This window comes from Hirundo rustica, chromosome 17 (genome assembly GCF_015227805.2).
Source record: "Hirundo rustica isolate bHirRus1 chromosome 17, bHirRus1.pri.v3, whole genome shotgun sequence".
Classification (NCBI taxonomy): Eukaryota; Metazoa; Chordata; class Aves; order Passeriformes; family Hirundinidae; genus Hirundo; species Hirundo rustica.
The window spans coordinates 8,540,701-8,558,335 of record NC_053466.1 but is presented as its reverse complement, the minus strand read 5'-3'; the positions used below and the strand labels follow the sequence as shown (position 1 = coordinate 8,558,335).

The following is a 17,635-nucleotide window of genomic DNA, read 5'->3' as shown; positions in this document are numbered from 1 at the left end:
AACAACCCAGGGTAATAACAGGGTATCCTCAACATCAAATCCTTCAACATCAAAAACAAGAAGCATTTTCTGTGCACCTGAAATTCAGTGGGATGTGCCTGTGAAGTGTTAAAACTCTGTTTAATAAAAAACCAGAAATGGTAAAATCATTGGATGGTTTGGATTGAAAGGGACCTTTAAAGATGATCTTAAAACTGTGCCTATTAAAATTGTTCAACCCTGTACCAACTAACATTAAGAACTCTAATAAACTCATTTTAATTTGATAATAATTACAATAAATCTGTCTCTCCCCTAAGGCCATTTCATTCCATAGGAAGAAGTGGAATCTCTCCCCTGGGTAGTAGTGTTATTAGTGATATTACTGATATTAGGGATGCTACCAATAGTGGTGCTGGCTATCAGAGATGGATGGTGTCCGTGGTGTAGCAGGAGGTACCAAGGAGGTACCAAGCTTCCTCTTCTGCAATGAACCACGATGGAACCAGACAACTGCTTCACCCTGAAGCATTCCAGGCGGCATTTCAGAGATCTTACACCGCCTCATGCTGTCCAAATCCCTGTGTCCTCGGCAGGCAGCACCCGGCTTTCGGAAGTTTTGGGTTATCGCGCTTTTTCCCGACTACACAAACAGCTTGGGATGATGATGCTTTTTAACCTCTGCCTGGCAGGAGGCGCGAGTCCCTGCATGGAGCGAAGGAAGGATCGCGGGTCCTGGCCGGGATGGAGGAAGGATCGATGGCTGATCCTGGCCGGGATGGAGGAAGGATCGATGGCTGATCCTGGCCGGGATGGAGGAAGGATCGATGGCTGATCCTGGCCGGGGCGGAGGAAGGATCGATGGCTGATCCTGGCCGGGGCGGAGGAAGGATCGATGGCTGACCCTGGCCGGGGCGGAGGAAGGATCGATGGCTGACCCTGGCCGGGGCGGAGGAAGGATCGATGGCTGATCCTGGCCGGGGCGGAGGAAGGGTCGATGGCTGATCCTGGCCGGGGCGGCGGAAGGGTCGATGGCTGACCCTGGCCGGGGCGGAGGAAGGATCGATGGCTGACCCTGGCCGGGGCGGAGGAAGGATCGAAGGCTGACCGTGGCCGGGGCGGAGGAAGGATCGATGGCTGGCGGGTCCCGCCCAGCTCCCGGGCTGTGCCGCCGCGGGCGGAGCTGGGCCGGGGCAGCGCCAGGGGGCGCCGCCGAGCGCCTGACGGGCCCGGCTCTGTGGTGCCGCCGCCATGGGCGCCGAGCGTGAGGCGCGGGCCTGCGCCGCCTTCTACGGCAGCCGGGGCCTCGCCCCCACGGTGCTGTCCTGCCTGCGCTGCCTGCGGCACTTCGCGGGGTAAGAGCGCGGGCCCCGGGGAGGGAGCTCCCGGTACCCCCGGTGGCGGGTGCGTCGGGAAAGCCGCGGTGTGCAGCGCCCGTGCGTCCCCCGGGCGCGGGTCGGGAGGGAGGGAGGGAGGGAGCGGGTGTGAGAAGGTCGATACCCAGCGAGGGGGTCGAGCCACGCTCATGTGCCCCCCATTCCCCTCCAGCCTGCTCAGCAGCAGCAGGGCTGCAGTTTTTAGGTTTTTCGAGCCCTTCTGCCACAACAAGGGCTTGCATGCGCTGAGCTGTGAGGATGTCGTGTATCTGCCCCTACCCCGCCGTCCCTCCGTCCTCGCTCCAGTGCAAGGCTGAGTGCAGATGGGAGAGAGGAGCATCGCGAGCCGGGGCACCCCCATCCCAGATCCCGCTACAAACTTCACCGAGCCAGGGTATCCTCACTGCAATCCTTGTCCTCTTCCAGGAGTACTGCCAAGAGATGCAAAGAGAAGCACCTGGAGGAGGCTCTCCAGCTGACACGGGTGCTGAGCGAGGGTCTGCAGGCGCTGGGTGAGGCAGAGGCGCGACCCCTGCTCCGCTGTGTCCTGGCTTTCCAGATGGAGGCAACCAGTAGCTCCAGCTCCTTCCAGAAACTGGAACAGGTCTGTAAGGCAATCGGCTGGGCTGGCTTTGCCCACTCCTGGCACAGCTTTGGAGCTTCCTGGCATCCTTACCAGCAAAGGGGCTCAGAGGTGCTGCAGGCTCCCCCAGTAGCACTTTGGCAGCCGGTGTCTCCCAGTGCTCTTGGGCAGAGCAGCTGACTTGGGGTGTCTCTTGGCAGATGGTGACCCAGCTGGCAGTGGGGAAGGAAGCCCTGTTGGCCCAGGAGGTGGACACGCTGCTAACTGGCCTGGCACTGCAGGGAGAGGTGAGAGAACCCCAGCTGTGCAGTGGCGCTGGCTTTCATGGGAAGCGGCTGGAGACCATGTGTCACAGGGACCTCCTGGTTTGGGCTTCCTCCAGTCCTTCACTTCACTTCTCACCATTCTGGGGATTTGCCCAGCTGTCAATGTGTGGCTGCCTATCACACCAGCCCTTTGCTCATCCCTGGGGACTGAGCTGCAGCCTGCTGTCACACAGGACAAACTATCCTTCTGTCGCTGCAGGTGCTGTCTCCTGGGGACCTTCAGTCAGGTCAGCCTTTCTTCCTTACCTTCCGGGGTTTCCTCCCAGCTCACACCATCAGTGCACAGAACACTTCCTGCCAAGCCTGGGTCCTCTGTGCTCATGCAAGGGGAGCGGGGATCAGCCCGTGTGACCTTTACAGAAGTCCCAGCAGCGTCCAGATCTGCCCACCCACAGCTGGAAACCAGACAAGTCAAAGCATCCCCTGCATCCCAGCCTCATTCTTACCTCACCAATAGTGCAGCCCTTGGCTGAGCTGGGAGCAGGGCTGGCTGCAGGAGGGCTGATGCTGTCCCCTTGCCTGCAGTGTCCATGTTCCTGGAGGAGAGCAGCCTGGGCCGGCAGCACTGGCGGCAGAACCTGGCCGTGCTGCTGCAGCGCCTGGCCACCACCCTGCGCTGGGTGCTGCAGGGCCAGCCCGCACCTGGCAGCACATGGGCCTACCTGGTCATCAAGGTAAGAGCCACTCTGGGGAGTGGGGGAAGGATCAGAACCTGGCAGCAATGTCCAGAGGGATGTAATGCATTGAGCTGTTTTGAGTGGCTGTTCCTGGGGCATTGCTGCATTTTCAGAGGTAAGGAATACTGATCATCCCTGTGGCACCTCCTGCTCCTCCAGGCCTGCCTCCAGGTTTTCCAGGTGCTGCCAAAGGACGTGGCCCCCCTGGTGTGGAGCACATCAGGAAAGAGTGAGACCCTGCAGAGCCTCTTGGGACTGCTGCTGGAGGTGGCTTGGGGGAAGGTGTGTACAGCCCTGGGAGGGATGGAACTGCCTGTCCCAAGGAGCAGAGCGGTGCTGTCCTTCCCAGGTGCTCACCCCATTCCCCTCCCCAAGGCAAGCCTGCAGAGACAGCCCAGTGTCTGGCATGGCTGAGAGACCCCATGTGGCTGCTTGGGGCAGGGGCAGTTAAATGTGGTTGGGGTTTAAATGGTGTTTTGAGTTGTGCCTTTGCCTCCCTGCAAGTCCAGGCCCTGAGCAAGGACACAAGGCTGCTGGCAGGCACAGCCCTGAGCATGTTGGTGAACACGGCCCCCCAGCCGCAGTGTGGGGCCAGTGCTGTGCTGACCCTGTTCCAGCTCCTCAGCCGAGGTGCGTGCTCCGTCCTGAGCTGGGGACAGCCTCTGGCAAGGGGTGACGGACATGTTTGGGTGTGAGGGGACAGAGGCTGGTGCCAGGCTGGACTCTGCTGCTGTGCCTGTCTCTCAGGGTCTGGGAGCTCCAGCTGTCTCCATCTACCTCCCATGGATGCTCTGGAATGAGCCATGGCAGTTGCTGTCAGAGCAGCATTTGGTTTTGCCACTGTCCTTCCATCCAGTGCAGCCATTTTCCAGCAGGCACTGGGGAGCTGAAGTTTGGGGAGCTGATGGTAGAAGTGCCCCCTGTTCTGGAACCAGACGGACTGGAGAAGCTGGTGCTCACCAGAGGTTTGCTGACGTGCTGCAAGATGGATATCCTCAGCTGCCAGCTGGAGGGCCTCCCCCACAAGGTAGGAGAGCTCACACCTAGCAGACAGAGCTTGAGGGAGCCCTTGGGGAGGGCTGGCAGCTGCCTGTGGTGCCTGCAGATCCTTGGGGGATCAAGCCAGGTTGCACCCCTCTGCACCAGTAGCTCCATGAATCCTGCTGAGCCCAGCCAGTTAGCCAAGGAGCCTGCATTTTCCAAAGACATACAAGCAGGGTTTTCTCTTCCCCGAGGGACTGGGAAACACAGTGGTGCCAAAAGCCTCTACAAAAAGCAAAGCAGTGTTCACCCTGTGTTCCCATGGCATGAACCTGGGGCTGTTCCTGCAGAGCACAGCCTCAGCTCTGCCCACTTCTAGCCTCTCCCAAGTCCTCACAAGCTGAGGACATTCAGGCAGAGGTGAGCTCTGTAAGAGCAGGAGAACCAGGCAGCACTCTCCTTGCCTGTCTGACGGCAGGGTTTTCTCCCTGGAAATGCTGTGCCTGCCCGCTCCCTGAGCCGCTGTGCCCCTGCAGGCCTGCCTGCTGCTGGACGTGGTCTTTCCTGCTGTGTGTGCCCTGACCAGAGAGCGGAAGGACTGCCACTACTACTGCTTCCAAGGTAGGAGACAGTGACCCTGCCATGGTGGGGAGGTTTGAAAGGCTCACTGTGTTTGTGATGCACAGAGTCCTCGTGTGCTTTAACCTCTCCCAGGGTAGATGCTTTTCTGGGTCTTGGTAGCTGGTTTGGAAACTGGTATTAATTTCTGTTCCAGCCCAGTGGACACTTATCCTCCTGGGGTCTTGTGTACCTAACGGGGGAGCTGCTGCCCCTGCACACAGAGTCCTTAAGCCCACAGCCTGTGCTGGCTCTGGTGCAGGTGTGTCTGGGGCGAGGGCTGCAGCAGAGCTCTCTGTTTTGGCAGCCGGTACGCTGTGGCTGCAGCGCCTGCGGGAGGGCCTGGCCACTCTCTGGCACCTGACGGGTTCCCACATCCTGGCCCAGGACAGTGAGCTCCTGCAGGAGATCACCCAGCTGCTGTGGAACAACGCAGAGACCCCGGTAAGGACACGGTGCCAAAGGGCCGTAATGTGGCAGCCGGGAACAGCTCTTCCTTCTCCTGGCTCAGCTGCTGTCCCCAGCCCATAACAAACCCCTGCCTGCTTCAGCTCCAGCAGCAAAATACACTCCCTTGCCCGCAGCTGCCAGGGCAGGGGCAGTCACACCACTGAGGTTGTGGCATTTGTCACACACAGGCTCTACAGGGCCATGTCCTGGTGCTTCACCTGCCACAGGACAGCAAGATATGAGAGGGAGCCCAGCCTAACCCACTGTTTGCTGTCCTTCTCCCACAGGTGGAAGGTGTGTCTGAGTTCATCCACAACTCCTTCCGATTGCTCCTGGAGATCTACCACCTGGAGTGCCAGCACTTCCAGGACCAGGAGAGACCCCTCTACCAACAGATGCTGCAGAGGGTGGTCTCCATGCCATGGCAGATCAAAGCAAGATACGTGCCCCTGTGTGCCATCGTCCCCTACATGGGCAGCCAGCAGGTAGGGAAGGCAGGGGCATGGGGAGTCTTGGTGTCAGCTGGCTCTGCTGCTGAGGTGGTGCAGCCTCTCTCCACTTCCTGTTACCTTCTACCTAGCTCAGCTGTGTGGGCAGGGAGCCTGTTTTAGCATCCCTGGGGTAGTGAGCCACAGCAGTGCATCCCTGAGCGCCAGTGGGAAGGGAAGCTTTGCCTGTCAGTGCCCACCAAAAGCTAGCCAAAAGCAGTTTCGAGGTACCAGAGGTACTCAGTGCCAGGGGTGACTGCAGTGTGGCCTGTACCCATCTGTCTTTCCCCCAAATGCAGCTTTCAGCCCGACAGGAGGTGAATGTCACCTGCCTTTCTCCCAGGTGCTGGATGCCTACCCGGACCTGCCACAGCACCTCCTGAGCTGCCTCTGCACCAACCACCTGTGTCCCGCCGCAGCCGAGGTCTACAAGGTCCTGGTGCGGCAGCAGTGCAGCGAGTGGCGGAATGAGCAGCGGGGCACAGAGGTGGCCCTGGCAGAGCACTGGGCACTGTGCTGGCTCCCCCTGCTCTCCCAGGCCCTCTGCTCTCCCCTGCCCATCCTGCAGAGCAACGCTGCCAACCACCTCCTCACCTGGACCCTGCGGCAGCTCCCGGCCACCCAGGCACCGCTGGCCGCCCAGTTTGGTGGCCAGGACACGATGTCCCTCCGGGCTTGGGTGTCACTGCTGAAGGCACAGAAGAGCGTGGCAGGTGCCCTGCCGCTGGGGGAAGAGGCGCTGGAGCGGCTCTCCCGCTGCCTGGGCACCCGCGAGGAGGGCGTTCGGCTGGCAGCGCTGGCTCTGCTCTGCTGCAGCCCCAACACCAACCAGCCCCTCTCGGGCACCGAGGTGCAGCTGCTGCGGGAGTTCCTGCCCCTCAACCTCAACTGCGACTCCTCCTCGTTCCGGCAGCTGCTGCAGGCAGCGGTGCGGAAGGCGCTGGTCCGGCTGCGGGACAGCTCGCTGGCCCGGCTGCGGGGGAAGGCGCCGCGACGCTCCGGGCAGGGTGAGGGAGCTGAGCAGCTCGCCCAGGCTGTAGGTGAGGCGGCCACCCAGCATCTTCAGCACAGCCCTGGGAGATTCACGTGTGCTTGGCATCCTTTGCTGCCGTGCTCTCTGCCCACAGGCTTTGTGGAATGGCTGCTGCAGCTCAGCATCGCTTCACTCAGCCCAGGCTCCAACTACCAGAGGAAGAAGACGGCTCTGCTCCTCCTGGCCGCTGTTTTGGAGACCTGCACAGACACCTGGAGCCCTGACAGGAAGAAAGGCCAGCCCCCACGTGAGTACAGGCAAGCTGCCTGGAGTATCTCCCACAGCTGTGGGGATAGTCCCATCCCATCCCATCCCACCACTCCGTGTCCCCATCACAGGGACCATGGCCACACTGCTGAGCTACGCCAGGCAGAGCGGCTGCTGGGACTTCTTCTCCCAGCCCAATTTGTTGGCGCTGCTGAGCTGCCTGCAGGACAGCACTAACGAGGTGAGCCTTGTAAAGCCAAGGGTAGGTCACAGAGATGCCTGCCTTGGCCTCAAGCAGGCTCAGCTGGGAATCCCACCATTCTTCCCTTCCTCCCATGTCACACTTTTCCCCATGTCTTCTCTGTCCTGGCAGATTAGAGACTTGGCCTCGGACCTGCTTGTCCGCTACTTCCCCGCCACATTCCCCGAGCCCATTGCCCTGGCTCTCTTCCAACTGGCTCAGGACACCCTGGGCAGCCCCCGAGTGCAGGAGGCTGAAGCTGGAGCTGTGCTGATGAAGACCATTCTGCAGAAGTATGAGCTCCTGGCACCCCCCTCCCTCTCCCTGCGGTGGCACAGGGCCCTCCAAGCGTGTGTTGGAGCAGCACTGGTACCTCACCCGTCTGTGGTCATGGGTGGGGTTTACGATAGCCTTGCAGTGGGAAGCTGGGGACGGTGGAGGTACAGGAGTCTGCACCAAGGGAGGAAGGGGCTGTGTAGCACAGGATGGGCAGGAAATTCCCTGGTACTCACAGCAGGATCTGCCTGTTGCCTCAGGTCAGACAGTGGCACCATGAAGAGCCTGTCCCTGGAGGCTGAGGCAGCCCTGACACTGCCCAGCCGAGGTCTGTGCTTCGCCCAGCACCTTCTCCACATGCTGCAAGCCCAGTACAAAGTGGCATGCCAGGACCTGCTGCGGGCAGCAGCCACCGCACCAATGCATGGTACGGCCCCGACAGGGCAGGTCAGGGAGCAGCTGCAGCAGCTGTCTGGGAACGGGAGCAGGCCAGAATCATGGCAGGACTCGGGCCACAGCTCATTGGTGGTGCCACATCCTTGCCTTGGTTTCCCTGTTTTGGCACTCCCCCTGCCTTGCACACCCCTCACCCAGGGCCCTGTTCACTCCCCTGCCCCTGAGCCCTGTCAGCTGAGGGCTCAGGCAAGGAAGCCAGGACTGTGCTGACACCACGCTGAGCAGAGGTGGCTGTTCTGCAGGAGCCATCGCAGCCCTGCGCCAGTGCCTGCTCCAGGTGCCCGAGGTGGCCGTCTCCATGGAGGCAGCAGAGTTGGTGCAGAGCTGGCAGGAGCTCCTCACCCGCCTCGTGACCACAGTGAGAGACATCACTTCCCTCCTCCTGGGTGCTCTGCAGAGCCAGCAAGGCCCCAGTGCTGATGAGCAAGGTGAGTGTGTCCCCATGGTGCAGAACCAGCCCTTGGAACTATCCCTGGGAACCACTGCGACTCCATCGCAGTCACTCCTGGCCCAGCAACCCTCCAGCCCAATGGGAATGCACTTGCTTTGGGCTCAGTGCCTCTAGCAGGGGACCATGGTGGGGCTGGGCCTGGCTTTGGGTCCCTTTCTCAACTCTGTGGGAGAACAGCAGCACTAGAAGCAAAAGCCTTTCAGAAGTAGTGAGGCATCTGCCAGATGAAAACACTTGGGAAAGGAGGGGCTGGCAGAGCCCTTACAGGCCTTGGAAAGAGCAGTGGGGAAAATGTAGCTGCATTCCTGAGTGGGGCATGAGGCAGAGCAGCAGCCATTGCCATTTCTGTGCATTCTGACAGGACTGCAGGGCCTCCCAAACCCCTGCAGCATTCCCCTCCCGCTGCCCTGCAGCACCCTGCTCAAACCGCGCTTTTCCTATTGCAGCTGCTGCCCCATCATTTGCCGAGATGGGGAATGCCATTGGCTCCCTCATCATGCTGGGGAAGGGCCAGGGGCAAGAGGAAGAGGAGGGGGATTCAATCCTGCTGTCAGAGGAGCACAGCCTGATCCTGACGTGCTGCTGGGTGTCAGTGAAGGTGGGCACTCCTCCTCATGGCACTGGGAGAGGGACAGCCCAGCATGGCACCCATCATCCAGCCCGCCCCAGCTGCTGCTTTACCTCCCCTTGGGTCATTCATCCTTTCTGGGAATGAATATGGGGGAATTTCTGTCCTTACCTCAGTGCTCTCACACATGTCCTCACCCCTTCCAGGAAGGATGAAGCTACCAGGCTCCCCAAAAGCAGCCCCCTCCCAGCTTCTTCCCAGACACTGATAGTCCCCTGCTGTGGCAGAGCCAGGCTGTCTGGCTTGCAGCCCTGCTGCCACCCATCCCAGCTTCTCCTCCTCCCTGCCAGTCTTGCTGAGCCTCCTCTTCTTGCCAGGAGATTGGGCTGCTCCTGGGGGGCCTGGCCGAGCTGCTGCTATCCCCAGCACTTTCTGCTGAACCGGGGCCCCTCCTGCCGCTCCCCACCCTGCAGATGGCCACCAGGGTGTTCCAGGAAATCCTGCTGCGGTGCCGGCACTGGGTAAGAGCGGATCTGAGCCCTTTGCCATCCCTCCAGCCCTGTCCCCACCCTGGCGTCCTGGGGTGGAGGGAGGGCGAGTGCAGTGGGGCAGGGTTTGCTCTGGGGCGGGACATGGGGATGGCTGGAAGTCCCCTGGCTGGGATCCCAGTGTCAGACCTTATCACATCCCCATGCCACGTCATTTCACTTGCTCTTCCCCTTCCCAAAGAGATTTCTGGGGCTATGGGGGGCTGCTGGGTGCAGCCTTTGGGGTGCTGGGCCTGACACTGCTCTGCCCCAGGGAGCAGTGGAGGGCTGCAGCATGGGCTTCACCAAATTCTGTGCTGCTCTGCTGAACCACCCGGATCCAGAGCTGCAGGCCATCCCACGGGCTGTGCTGGAGCAGGTACAGTACTCATCGTGCCCTTTGTTTCCCATGCACCCCAGGGAGCACCTGCGTCATTTCTCAGTGTCCCCACTCCCTGGGGCAAGCACCCTCCTGGCAGCTGAGGTGCTGGTGCAGGGCTGGTGCAAGCTGGTGCCCTCCTGGCAGGGCAGCTGCAGGTTCCAAGTGACAGGGTTCCAGGCACATCTCAGGTATATTTTGTTTCTCTGTCAGGGCTTGGAAGCGCTGAGCGGGCCCCGGAGCAGCTCGATCACGCGCCGTGCTGCCGGCTTGCCCATGCTCTTCCTCTGCATCGTCAGCGGGGAGCCCCCGGCGCAGGCACGGCCGCTCCTGACGCGCTGCATCCAGACACTGCTGACCTTGGCCGCCACAGCACTGCCACAGGACTGGGACCAGACCCTCGACCTCCCGCAGGTGAGTGTGGCACTCCTGGCTGCTGGAGCCCCTTAGGGAACAGGGAGATCTGTGCCAGGTGAGACTATGAGTACTCAGAGTGAGCAAAAACCGCAGCCCTGGTTGTGCTGTCCAGCCCAGCAGCCTGAGAGCTGATGCCTCTTGGCTCCCCTGGGTTTTCATACCCTGTTCCCCTGACATGGCAGCATGAGCCCCGTGTGCTCTCCCCAGGTGTGTGCCCTCCACGTGCTGCAGACGCTGGTCCGCGGGGCAGGGCTGGGCGGGGCAGTGCTGTGCCATGCCACTCCCATGATGGCCCTGGCGCTTCAGGGCCTGGGCTCACCCTGCTGGGCCATGAGGAACGCGGCCATCCAGCTCTTCAGTGAGTACTGACAGACATCCCACAGCCCCCCGGGTTCAGAGCCCGTGTGGGGTGAAGTGCAGGGGCTTGGCAGGGTTGGATGGGACCTGGCACTGCCTTCTCTGTCCCTGCAGGTGCCCTCACATCCCGGCTGCTGGGACAGCCGTGGAGCCACAGGGATGGCTGCCCATCAGAGGGGCTGAGCCTGCACGCCTTCCTCGGGCAGCACCCAAAGCTGGGCGCTGTGCTGCTCGGAGAGCTCAAAGTGGCCACAGCACCCACATCAGGAAGGCCCTGCCTGCACCCTGCACTCCATGCCATCCTCACCCTCTTGGCCCAGCTGCAGCCTGGCGCTGACTGTCCCGGCAGGTATGGGGGCAGCAGGGATGCTGTGCCTCAGCCAAGGGCTCCTGCAGTGGGAAGGGCTCCCATAGTGCTGAGGCTGACCCTGGCTCTTCTCAGATTTTCCTCCAGCCAGCGATCACCACACGGTTCCCTTTTTGCTCCACAGCCCCTCTGCTCCCTTCCTGGAGCCACTGCTGGGGCTGGCAGAGAGCCCCATCTACGCCGTGCGAGCGATGGCTGCCAAGGCTCTGGTGCCCGTTGTCCCCCCTCCCCAGCGCTGCAGGCTCCTCCTGCGCCTGGCCCGGCAGCTCCCTGCAGCGCCCGGACAGATCCGCTCGCACAACACTGTCCACGGGCACCTGCTGCAGATGCGGGCACTGCTGGCCTCCGCCACGGGCACCGGTGGGTGAGTGTTGCCATGCTGCGTCCCCGGCTGGGGTCCCTCAGTGCCCAGCGCAGCCTTTTGGCCGCAGAAGGGCGTCCATGTGGCGCCGTGCCCCGTGCTATGGCCGTGTCTCCACGCAGGCTGTCGGCCGAGGCGCTGCTCCCCGTGGCTCTGCAGCTGGAGGCGCGGGGCTGGCTGCTCACCCCTGCCCAGCGCTGCCCCCTCGTCCGCGCCGCCTTCCTCCAGGTGCTCGCCCTCCTGCCCACGTCCTTCAGCCCCGGCTTCGCCCAGTACCTCTGTGACACCATCAGCACCGAGCTGGGCAGCCTCCCGCAGCGGGGAAGGTCAGGCTGTGCCGAGCCACAGGTACCGCTTCCTACCATGGCCATGCCTGACTGGCAGTGAGCCTGGGCAGGGACAGGGGCACCCATCGCTGCAGGCTGAGCACTGGGAGGGGAATCCTGGTTTTCTCGTGCAGGTGGGCTCAGCCATCCTCAACCAAAGCATGGCCCACTTCATGTGCAGCGAGGCAGCCCGGCTGGCAGACAGCGAGCGGATTGCTGCCGTCTGCTCACTTCTCCAGCAGCCCAACCCTGACATCCAGCTTGCCATCCTGAGCTGGGTGACTGCTGGGGAGGGAGGAACGTGCAAGGAGGTGGAGAACGCCCTCGGGCTGACATTGCTGGTATGGTGGGGCTCAAAATTCACCAAGTAAAGCAGGGGGACCCCAGTGCACCACACAGATGGGATCCCTGAGATCCCATTGCTGAGAAGCTTGTGCTCCCCAGGCTGACTGAGGGTGCATGGGTGCAGGGCACTTGCCTGGTCCTGCAGTGCCAGGACCACTAACCATGAACCTTCTTTCCCATTGTCCACTAGGAGAGCTTGCAGTCGGTGCTGCAGGAGAGAAGGGACAAAGAGTTCCTGAGATTGTACCTTGAGGCTTTGCTGCATCTTTACAGAGATCCCTCGTCATGGTCCCAGGAAGCTTCCAGTAAGCTCCAGGGCTCCTCACCATCATGCCTGGAGATGCTGCTGCACATGGTGGAGGCTGAGTGTCCTGGGCCCGATCTCCTCTTCCAAGCACTGTGTGCTGCCAGCCTGCTGCTCGCCCACCAGTAGGTCCCTGCTGCTGCTGTGGGGCTGCCCAGCTATTCCAGCTGATTCTTCCTTAGTCCTTACTAGAAACAGAGCCGTGACTTCCCTCCCACAAATCACAGCGTTGCACCCGGCTCCTGTGATCTCAGGGCAGCCGATGGCCTTTGGTCCCCTAATGGAGCAGAAAGCTGTGCTTGAATTCGCTCTCCTTCCCTGTCCTCTGGCAGGTTTGGGGACGAGGATGGCGCACTGGTGGAGCGCTGGTGTGCAGCACTGGAGGAGTGCAGCCGGTCCACTTGGTCCGAGGTGCTGCGGCTGGCGGCCGCCCGCTCCCTGCAGATGGCAGGGGCCGACGTGGTGCGGCGATCGCTGCGTGCCGCCCGTCCCTCGCTCGTCCCTGTGGCTCTGCGGTAGGTCACAGCTCATCTCTGGGGGTGGCTGTGCTTGCAGCCAGCTCCCAGCAGCACTGCTCCCTGCAGCCCCAGCCTGCTGCAGTTTAATGGACTCTGCAAAAGGTGTCCTCTGCAAAAACTCAAGGGTATTGAAGAAAACCACACTCATTCAAAAATCACTGGCACTCGAACTCATAGCCTACAAAAAAAATCTGTGGGTGGCATTTTAATGCAAGCAGCCAGTCCTTTATGAGCAGCAGATGGCATTGCTGAGTCCCTCAATCTCTGGCACAGACCCTGCGCTCCCAAGCTCCAAGCTCTTGGGTGGTGCCTGTGTCTCACAGTCCAAGAGAAAAGTCCTTCAGAGAAGCATTCTTCTGAGGTCTCATTCTCCCCTTCAAGCAGGCTGGGCTGCTTTGAGGGGTGCAGTGTGCTTCCCTTCCCTTCTCTTCCCTTTCCTCAGGCTGATAAACATGGCCATTCACCTTCTGCAAGATGAGGAGCGGGAGGTCCGGCATGAGGCCTCAGGTTTCGCCAGCCTCCTGCGGCAGAGCCCAGGGGAGCTGCTCCAGGATGGCTGCATCTTTGTGCAGGACAACGTGGGGCTCCAGAGCCTCCTGGAGCTGCTTCTGGGAGAGTTCGGGGGGCACCCTGAGACCTTCAGCTCACTGCTTCAGCACATCCCCATGTTAGATCTCAGGAGTGTTGTGGAGGAGCTGGAGGCCAACAAGTGAGTTGCTGGACCTGTGGACTGGCATGAGGGAGTGCGGGGTACCACGGGGTCAGCCCTTGGCTTCACTCACACCTCCGCTTTCCCCCCAGACCTGCCAGCTTGTACAAGGAGGATGAACCCAACGTTTTTGCAGAGCCGGCTGTCCTGGCACAGCAGCTGCTCCCTGTCCTGGTGCAGCTCCTGGAGAAGGCTCCCACTGGCAGCCCACTCCATGCCTCAGCTCTGCAGTGGCTAGAAGCCACAGGCCCCGGTGTGCTGAGGGACCTGCAGTACTGCAAACACTGCTGGAGCCAAGGTACGGCGAGCGTGGAGCACCTGGGATGAGCAAACAGTGTCCTTGTTCCCCAGGCCAGCTCTGCCCAGGGGCACCCCGCCATGCTCACGGCTCCTTCACCCGCTCTCTCCACAGGGACTGCTGTCCCCTGGGGGATGAAGGCGCTGGGCTGTGCCAGGCTCCACACAGCCCTGGCCGTGCTTCTGGTGAGGGCCCGGCTGATGGCACAGGTGCTAAAGGTGCTGGGGGAAGGTGCCACCGCCATGCCAGGCCTGGGCTGTGGCATCCAGGAGTTGGAGCAGGAGCTGGAGCTGGTGCAGGGGTTGCTGGTGCAGCACGGGCTGGCCCCTGTGCCAAATCAGGACTGCACCAGGAGAGCTGAGACCACTGTTGGGGACTGACAGCTCCAGGCATGCAGCAGTGTGACACAAAATCCTGCAGCCATCTCCCTCCATTTCCTGGATGCTCTCTCTGACCAGCAGCCAGGCCTGCAGGTTTGGTGGTGTAACTCAGGGGAACCCCACTCACGGTGTGGGACACACTCACTTGTTCCCAGTCTCTAACTTTCCAGCTGAGGACTCCAGTGCAGCGTGGCCTTGGCCCATGTCCATGGCTTCCTTGCCCTCAACTCTGGCTGGCAGGAGGGGACCTGTGCTCCAGAGCTCTCACACCCCCTCATGCTCAACTCCCACCACCTGTTTTTTTAACCAGCACTTTGGTCCTTGGCCAGGCTGGGCTTTTATCCCAAATAAAGAGGCCAAGAACATTCCCAGTGTTGAAGCCTTTTAATTCCCCTGCCCAGGAGGGTGGTGCGAGCGTGGGCTGCAGGAGCCAAACGTGTTCTGGGGCAGCAACCAGGCAACAGCCACTGGCTGCAGTGGAGCAAGATCCAGCCCGGGCATGGCCATGCTCCCAGCACAGGCTGTGGTACCACCACCCAAAGCTGGTGCAGGGACCCCAGCAGCAAGGGCATGCTGTGCTGGGTGAGGAGCAGGGAAGGGCAGCACCACCCAGCCCAGCCCAGCCCCATTCCTTCCAGGGCGGGCGGCCGAGCCCCACGGCTGGAACTGGACACCGGCACCATCGCCCACTTGCAGACCTGGGGTGTCTGTTTAATGTCTCTCTGCAAAGCCCAGCAGGGCTGAACTGCCTTGCATGGCTTCTCTGATACTGCAGTGAGTGAGCTCAGACAAGAGGAAGGGTGCTGCCTCCACCCTCACGTCGCTTGCCAGTTGCAGCTCGTTGAAAGTATGATGTCATGGTTGAGTGTGGCATCATCACACATGTCACCACCGCATCACCTTCTCACCCAGACTTAACCTCATCGTGCTGTTCTACCATTAATCACCGCACTTCAGCAATTCCATTATTTTTAGTCTTTCTAAGAAGGGTTTTTCCATTCTTCAGCAAAATATTTAATGGAAAACAGAGGGAGCTGGCACAAAGGATGAGTAGCAAACCTGCAGGAGGGTGAAATTTTAAAGGAGACCACGTTTTTACTTCATTCCCCACCTCCCCAGCAAGGCGTGGTGCCATGGGGAGGCTCAGCTCACCTTCCCAGGGGGATCCTACACGAAGATGAGAGCTGGTGGGGAGCAGACACAGCCCTCCTGCAGGCCCTCCTGCACCCACGAGCCCTGGCACCCCACCACAGAAGCGGCCACCCAGAATGTCCTGGAAGGAAAAATCAGTGAGAACTGGGGCATGCCATTAATAAATACATTTTTTTTAAATAAAATATAGTTGTATACATATGGGTTTATATTATAGATATAATAGTGGAAGTCAGACTAGATGATGATTGTATGTCCCTTCCAACAGAGATATTCTGTTCTATTTAAATACGTTTATTTTTAGATTATAATCTTTGTTTATAGGACATATTATTGATTCACTTAATAATATGATGGTACGCTATAATATTGCGGCGTATTTTAACATCGTTAAAGCTTTGTATACAAATATTATAATTACAGTATAAAAGGCGAATGCCTTAGAGGCAGGGAGAGCCATTCCCGGTGTGGGGATGCCACAAATGAGCACGTACCTGGCTCCTTGCAGCCCGTGCCCAGCGCAGTGGGCACGGCGGTGGGGCAGGCTCCCCCAGCACTGCACACACACCTGCTGGTCCCGGCGCAGCCCGCGGCTCCAGGCTCGCCCGCGGCACGGGGCTCCCACCTGCGTCAGGCGGAAATAGCCGCAGTACCTGGGGAGGGGGGAGCTGGGCAGCGGGGAAATGGGAGGAGAAAAGAGGGAAAATGGTGGTCGGAAGGTAGGGCAGAGGCCGTGGTGGGGTTTTGATGGATTTGGGTATAAAGGGGATGTGGGTTTGGGGGCGGCAGAGGGGCCTCGGTTGGGGAGGTGAGAAGGGTAATGGATATCCCGGGGCGGTGCAGAGGGATCCCGGTTTGGAGGGTGGGAAGGGTGATGGCTCTGTGGGGCGTGCAAAGGGCCATGGTTTGGGGCAGGGAGAAAAGTAATGGCTGGGGGAAGCAAAAAAGCCCTGGGTCTGGGGGGTGCAAAGGGGCCGTGAGCGCAGGGGGGTGCAGGAGGGGTCCCGGCTTTGGGGCCCAACTCCACACATACCCAGAAGGCTCCTCCGGCAGCGGCAGCCCGGCTCTCCGCCAGGGATTTCTGAAGTCCTGGCTGAAGGAGTTGGGGAGTATCTTGGCTACCTCTGGCAGAAGAGCGGCCGTGAGGGGCACGGGGCCGATCAAAGACACCCCGGGGCGGCAGCACACGGGGACGAGCGCGCCGGAGGGCAGCGGGCAGCCCGCGTTACCTTTGGCCGTCCCGCAGGTCGGGTGCTGCCCCAGGCAGCCGCGGCGCTGCTTGAGGTCAGGACAGGGATCCCCTCCGTGCCGGGGCGGAACAGTGACCTGGCGGCTGCGGGCCCTGCTGCCGACCCCGCACGGGGAGCTGCACCCGCTCCACGGCCCCCAGGGCCCCACAGCGCAGCCCACCGCTGCCAGCGGCGGAGGAGAGGGAGAAGAGTGTCAGTGTCACCAACAGCGGAAAGAGCGGAGCAGGGGAGATGCAGCACAGGGGACGGGGAGAGGAGAAGGGCAAGGCCGGAGTGACCCCAGCAGCCCCTCTCTCCTGACCCCTGCCAGTGCAGGGACATTGTGAGCTGCTTCCGTAGGACTTTATCCCTGTGAGCATCGCGCTGAGCTGGGACCCTGCTAATCTCCCCGGAGATTAGGAAGGGCTGACTGCTGCAATTGTCCAGGGGGCCGTGGCCGGTGCCTGCCTGCCCAGATTTGGGTCCCCAGGGCAGGCTGGTTCTGCACTCCCCAAGCCCATGAGCCCTGTTTGGCACTCTCAGCGCAGCCCCCGGTTGCCCTGTCCCTGTGCAAAGCACTGCCTGTGGCAGTAGCAGAGGTGACACCGCGGCTTGTCCCACGCTGACCGCTCAGGCTTGCAGTGACAGCGCTGCCATCAGCTGCAGACCAGAGGCCACCCCTAAGGGCTCTCTCAGTGCACTGGGGCCAGCCAGACACTCAGCACGGAAAAAAGGGGACAGCTGGGACACCGCTACAAATCCAGCCCAGCCGGCATCCCCAGGCACGTCCTGCTACCGCTCAAAGTACGGGGCTAACGGCTAACAGTAAACACTCGCCACCGAGCACGGCAGCACAGGCTGGTGTCCGGCCAGTGCCACCCCCCCGCCACTCACCGGCACGGCGGCACACGGCGAGGTAGTCCTGGCAGCAGTCCCCCGTCCTCTGGCAGTACGAGTCGCAGTAGCAGCGAGCCCGGCGGGCGCCGGGGGCCCAGCAGGCGTTGTTCCTGCCGGGGCAGCAGCGCTGCCGGCAGCTGCCCGTGGCACCGAGCAGGCAGCCGGCGGCCAGCAGCCAGCCCGCCCAGAGCAGCGGGCCCCGCATGGCACCGGGAGCCTGCGAGCCCGCGGGGCGATGGCTCCGCCGGCACCGGATGAGGAGCGGGGGCTGTGCCGGTGGGAGCTCCGGCCGTGCCGCACCGCCCCCGGGCTGGGCGGGGGGACAAAGCCCGTTCCCTTCTGCTCCACCGCCCCTCGGC

At 61.3% G+C, this 17,635-nt stretch overlaps 2 protein-coding genes across 2 annotated transcripts; one reads left to right on the top strand and one right to left on the bottom strand.

Annotated features, from left to right (window-relative positions):
* The first annotated feature begins 1,229 nt into the window (after positions 1-1,229).
* LOC120760690 (thyroid adenoma-associated protein homolog) lies at positions 1,230-14,365 on the top strand. The gene is made up of 30 exons (XM_040081194.1): positions 1,230-1,334; positions 1,782-1,959; positions 2,139-2,225; positions 2,464-2,491; positions 2,790-2,938; positions 3,101-3,223; positions 3,451-3,571; positions 3,814-3,968; positions 4,459-4,543; positions 4,848-4,984; positions 5,278-5,475; positions 5,822-6,518; positions 6,606-6,758; positions 6,850-7,252; positions 7,496-7,662; positions 7,934-8,119; positions 8,589-8,740; positions 9,088-9,231; positions 9,512-9,616; positions 9,830-10,030; positions 10,241-10,391; positions 10,505-10,739; positions 10,882-11,121; positions 11,241-11,466; positions 11,579-11,785; positions 11,980-12,218; positions 12,426-12,608; positions 13,054-13,320; positions 13,413-13,618; positions 13,733-14,365. Exons 1-30 carry the CDS (start codon positions 1,231-1,233, stop codon positions 13,996-13,998), a joined length of 5,793 nt encoding a protein of 1,930 aa, XP_039937128.1. The 5' UTR covers position 1,230; the 3' UTR covers positions 13,999-14,365.
* Positions 14,366-15,165: 800 nt separating this feature from the next.
* LOC120760691 (somatomedin-B and thrombospondin type-1 domain-containing protein-like) lies at positions 15,166-17,481 on the bottom strand. Its single transcript, XM_058422863.1, has 4 exons — positions 17,274-17,481; positions 16,184-16,562; positions 15,645-15,803; positions 15,166-15,271 (listed from the first exon to the last, which is right to left on the bottom strand). The coding sequence occupies exons 1-4, from the start codon at positions 17,479-17,481 to the stop codon at positions 15,166-15,168; spliced, it is 852 nt and encodes a 283-aa protein (XP_058278846.1).
* Between the last annotated feature and the right edge of the window lie 154 nt (positions 17,482-17,635).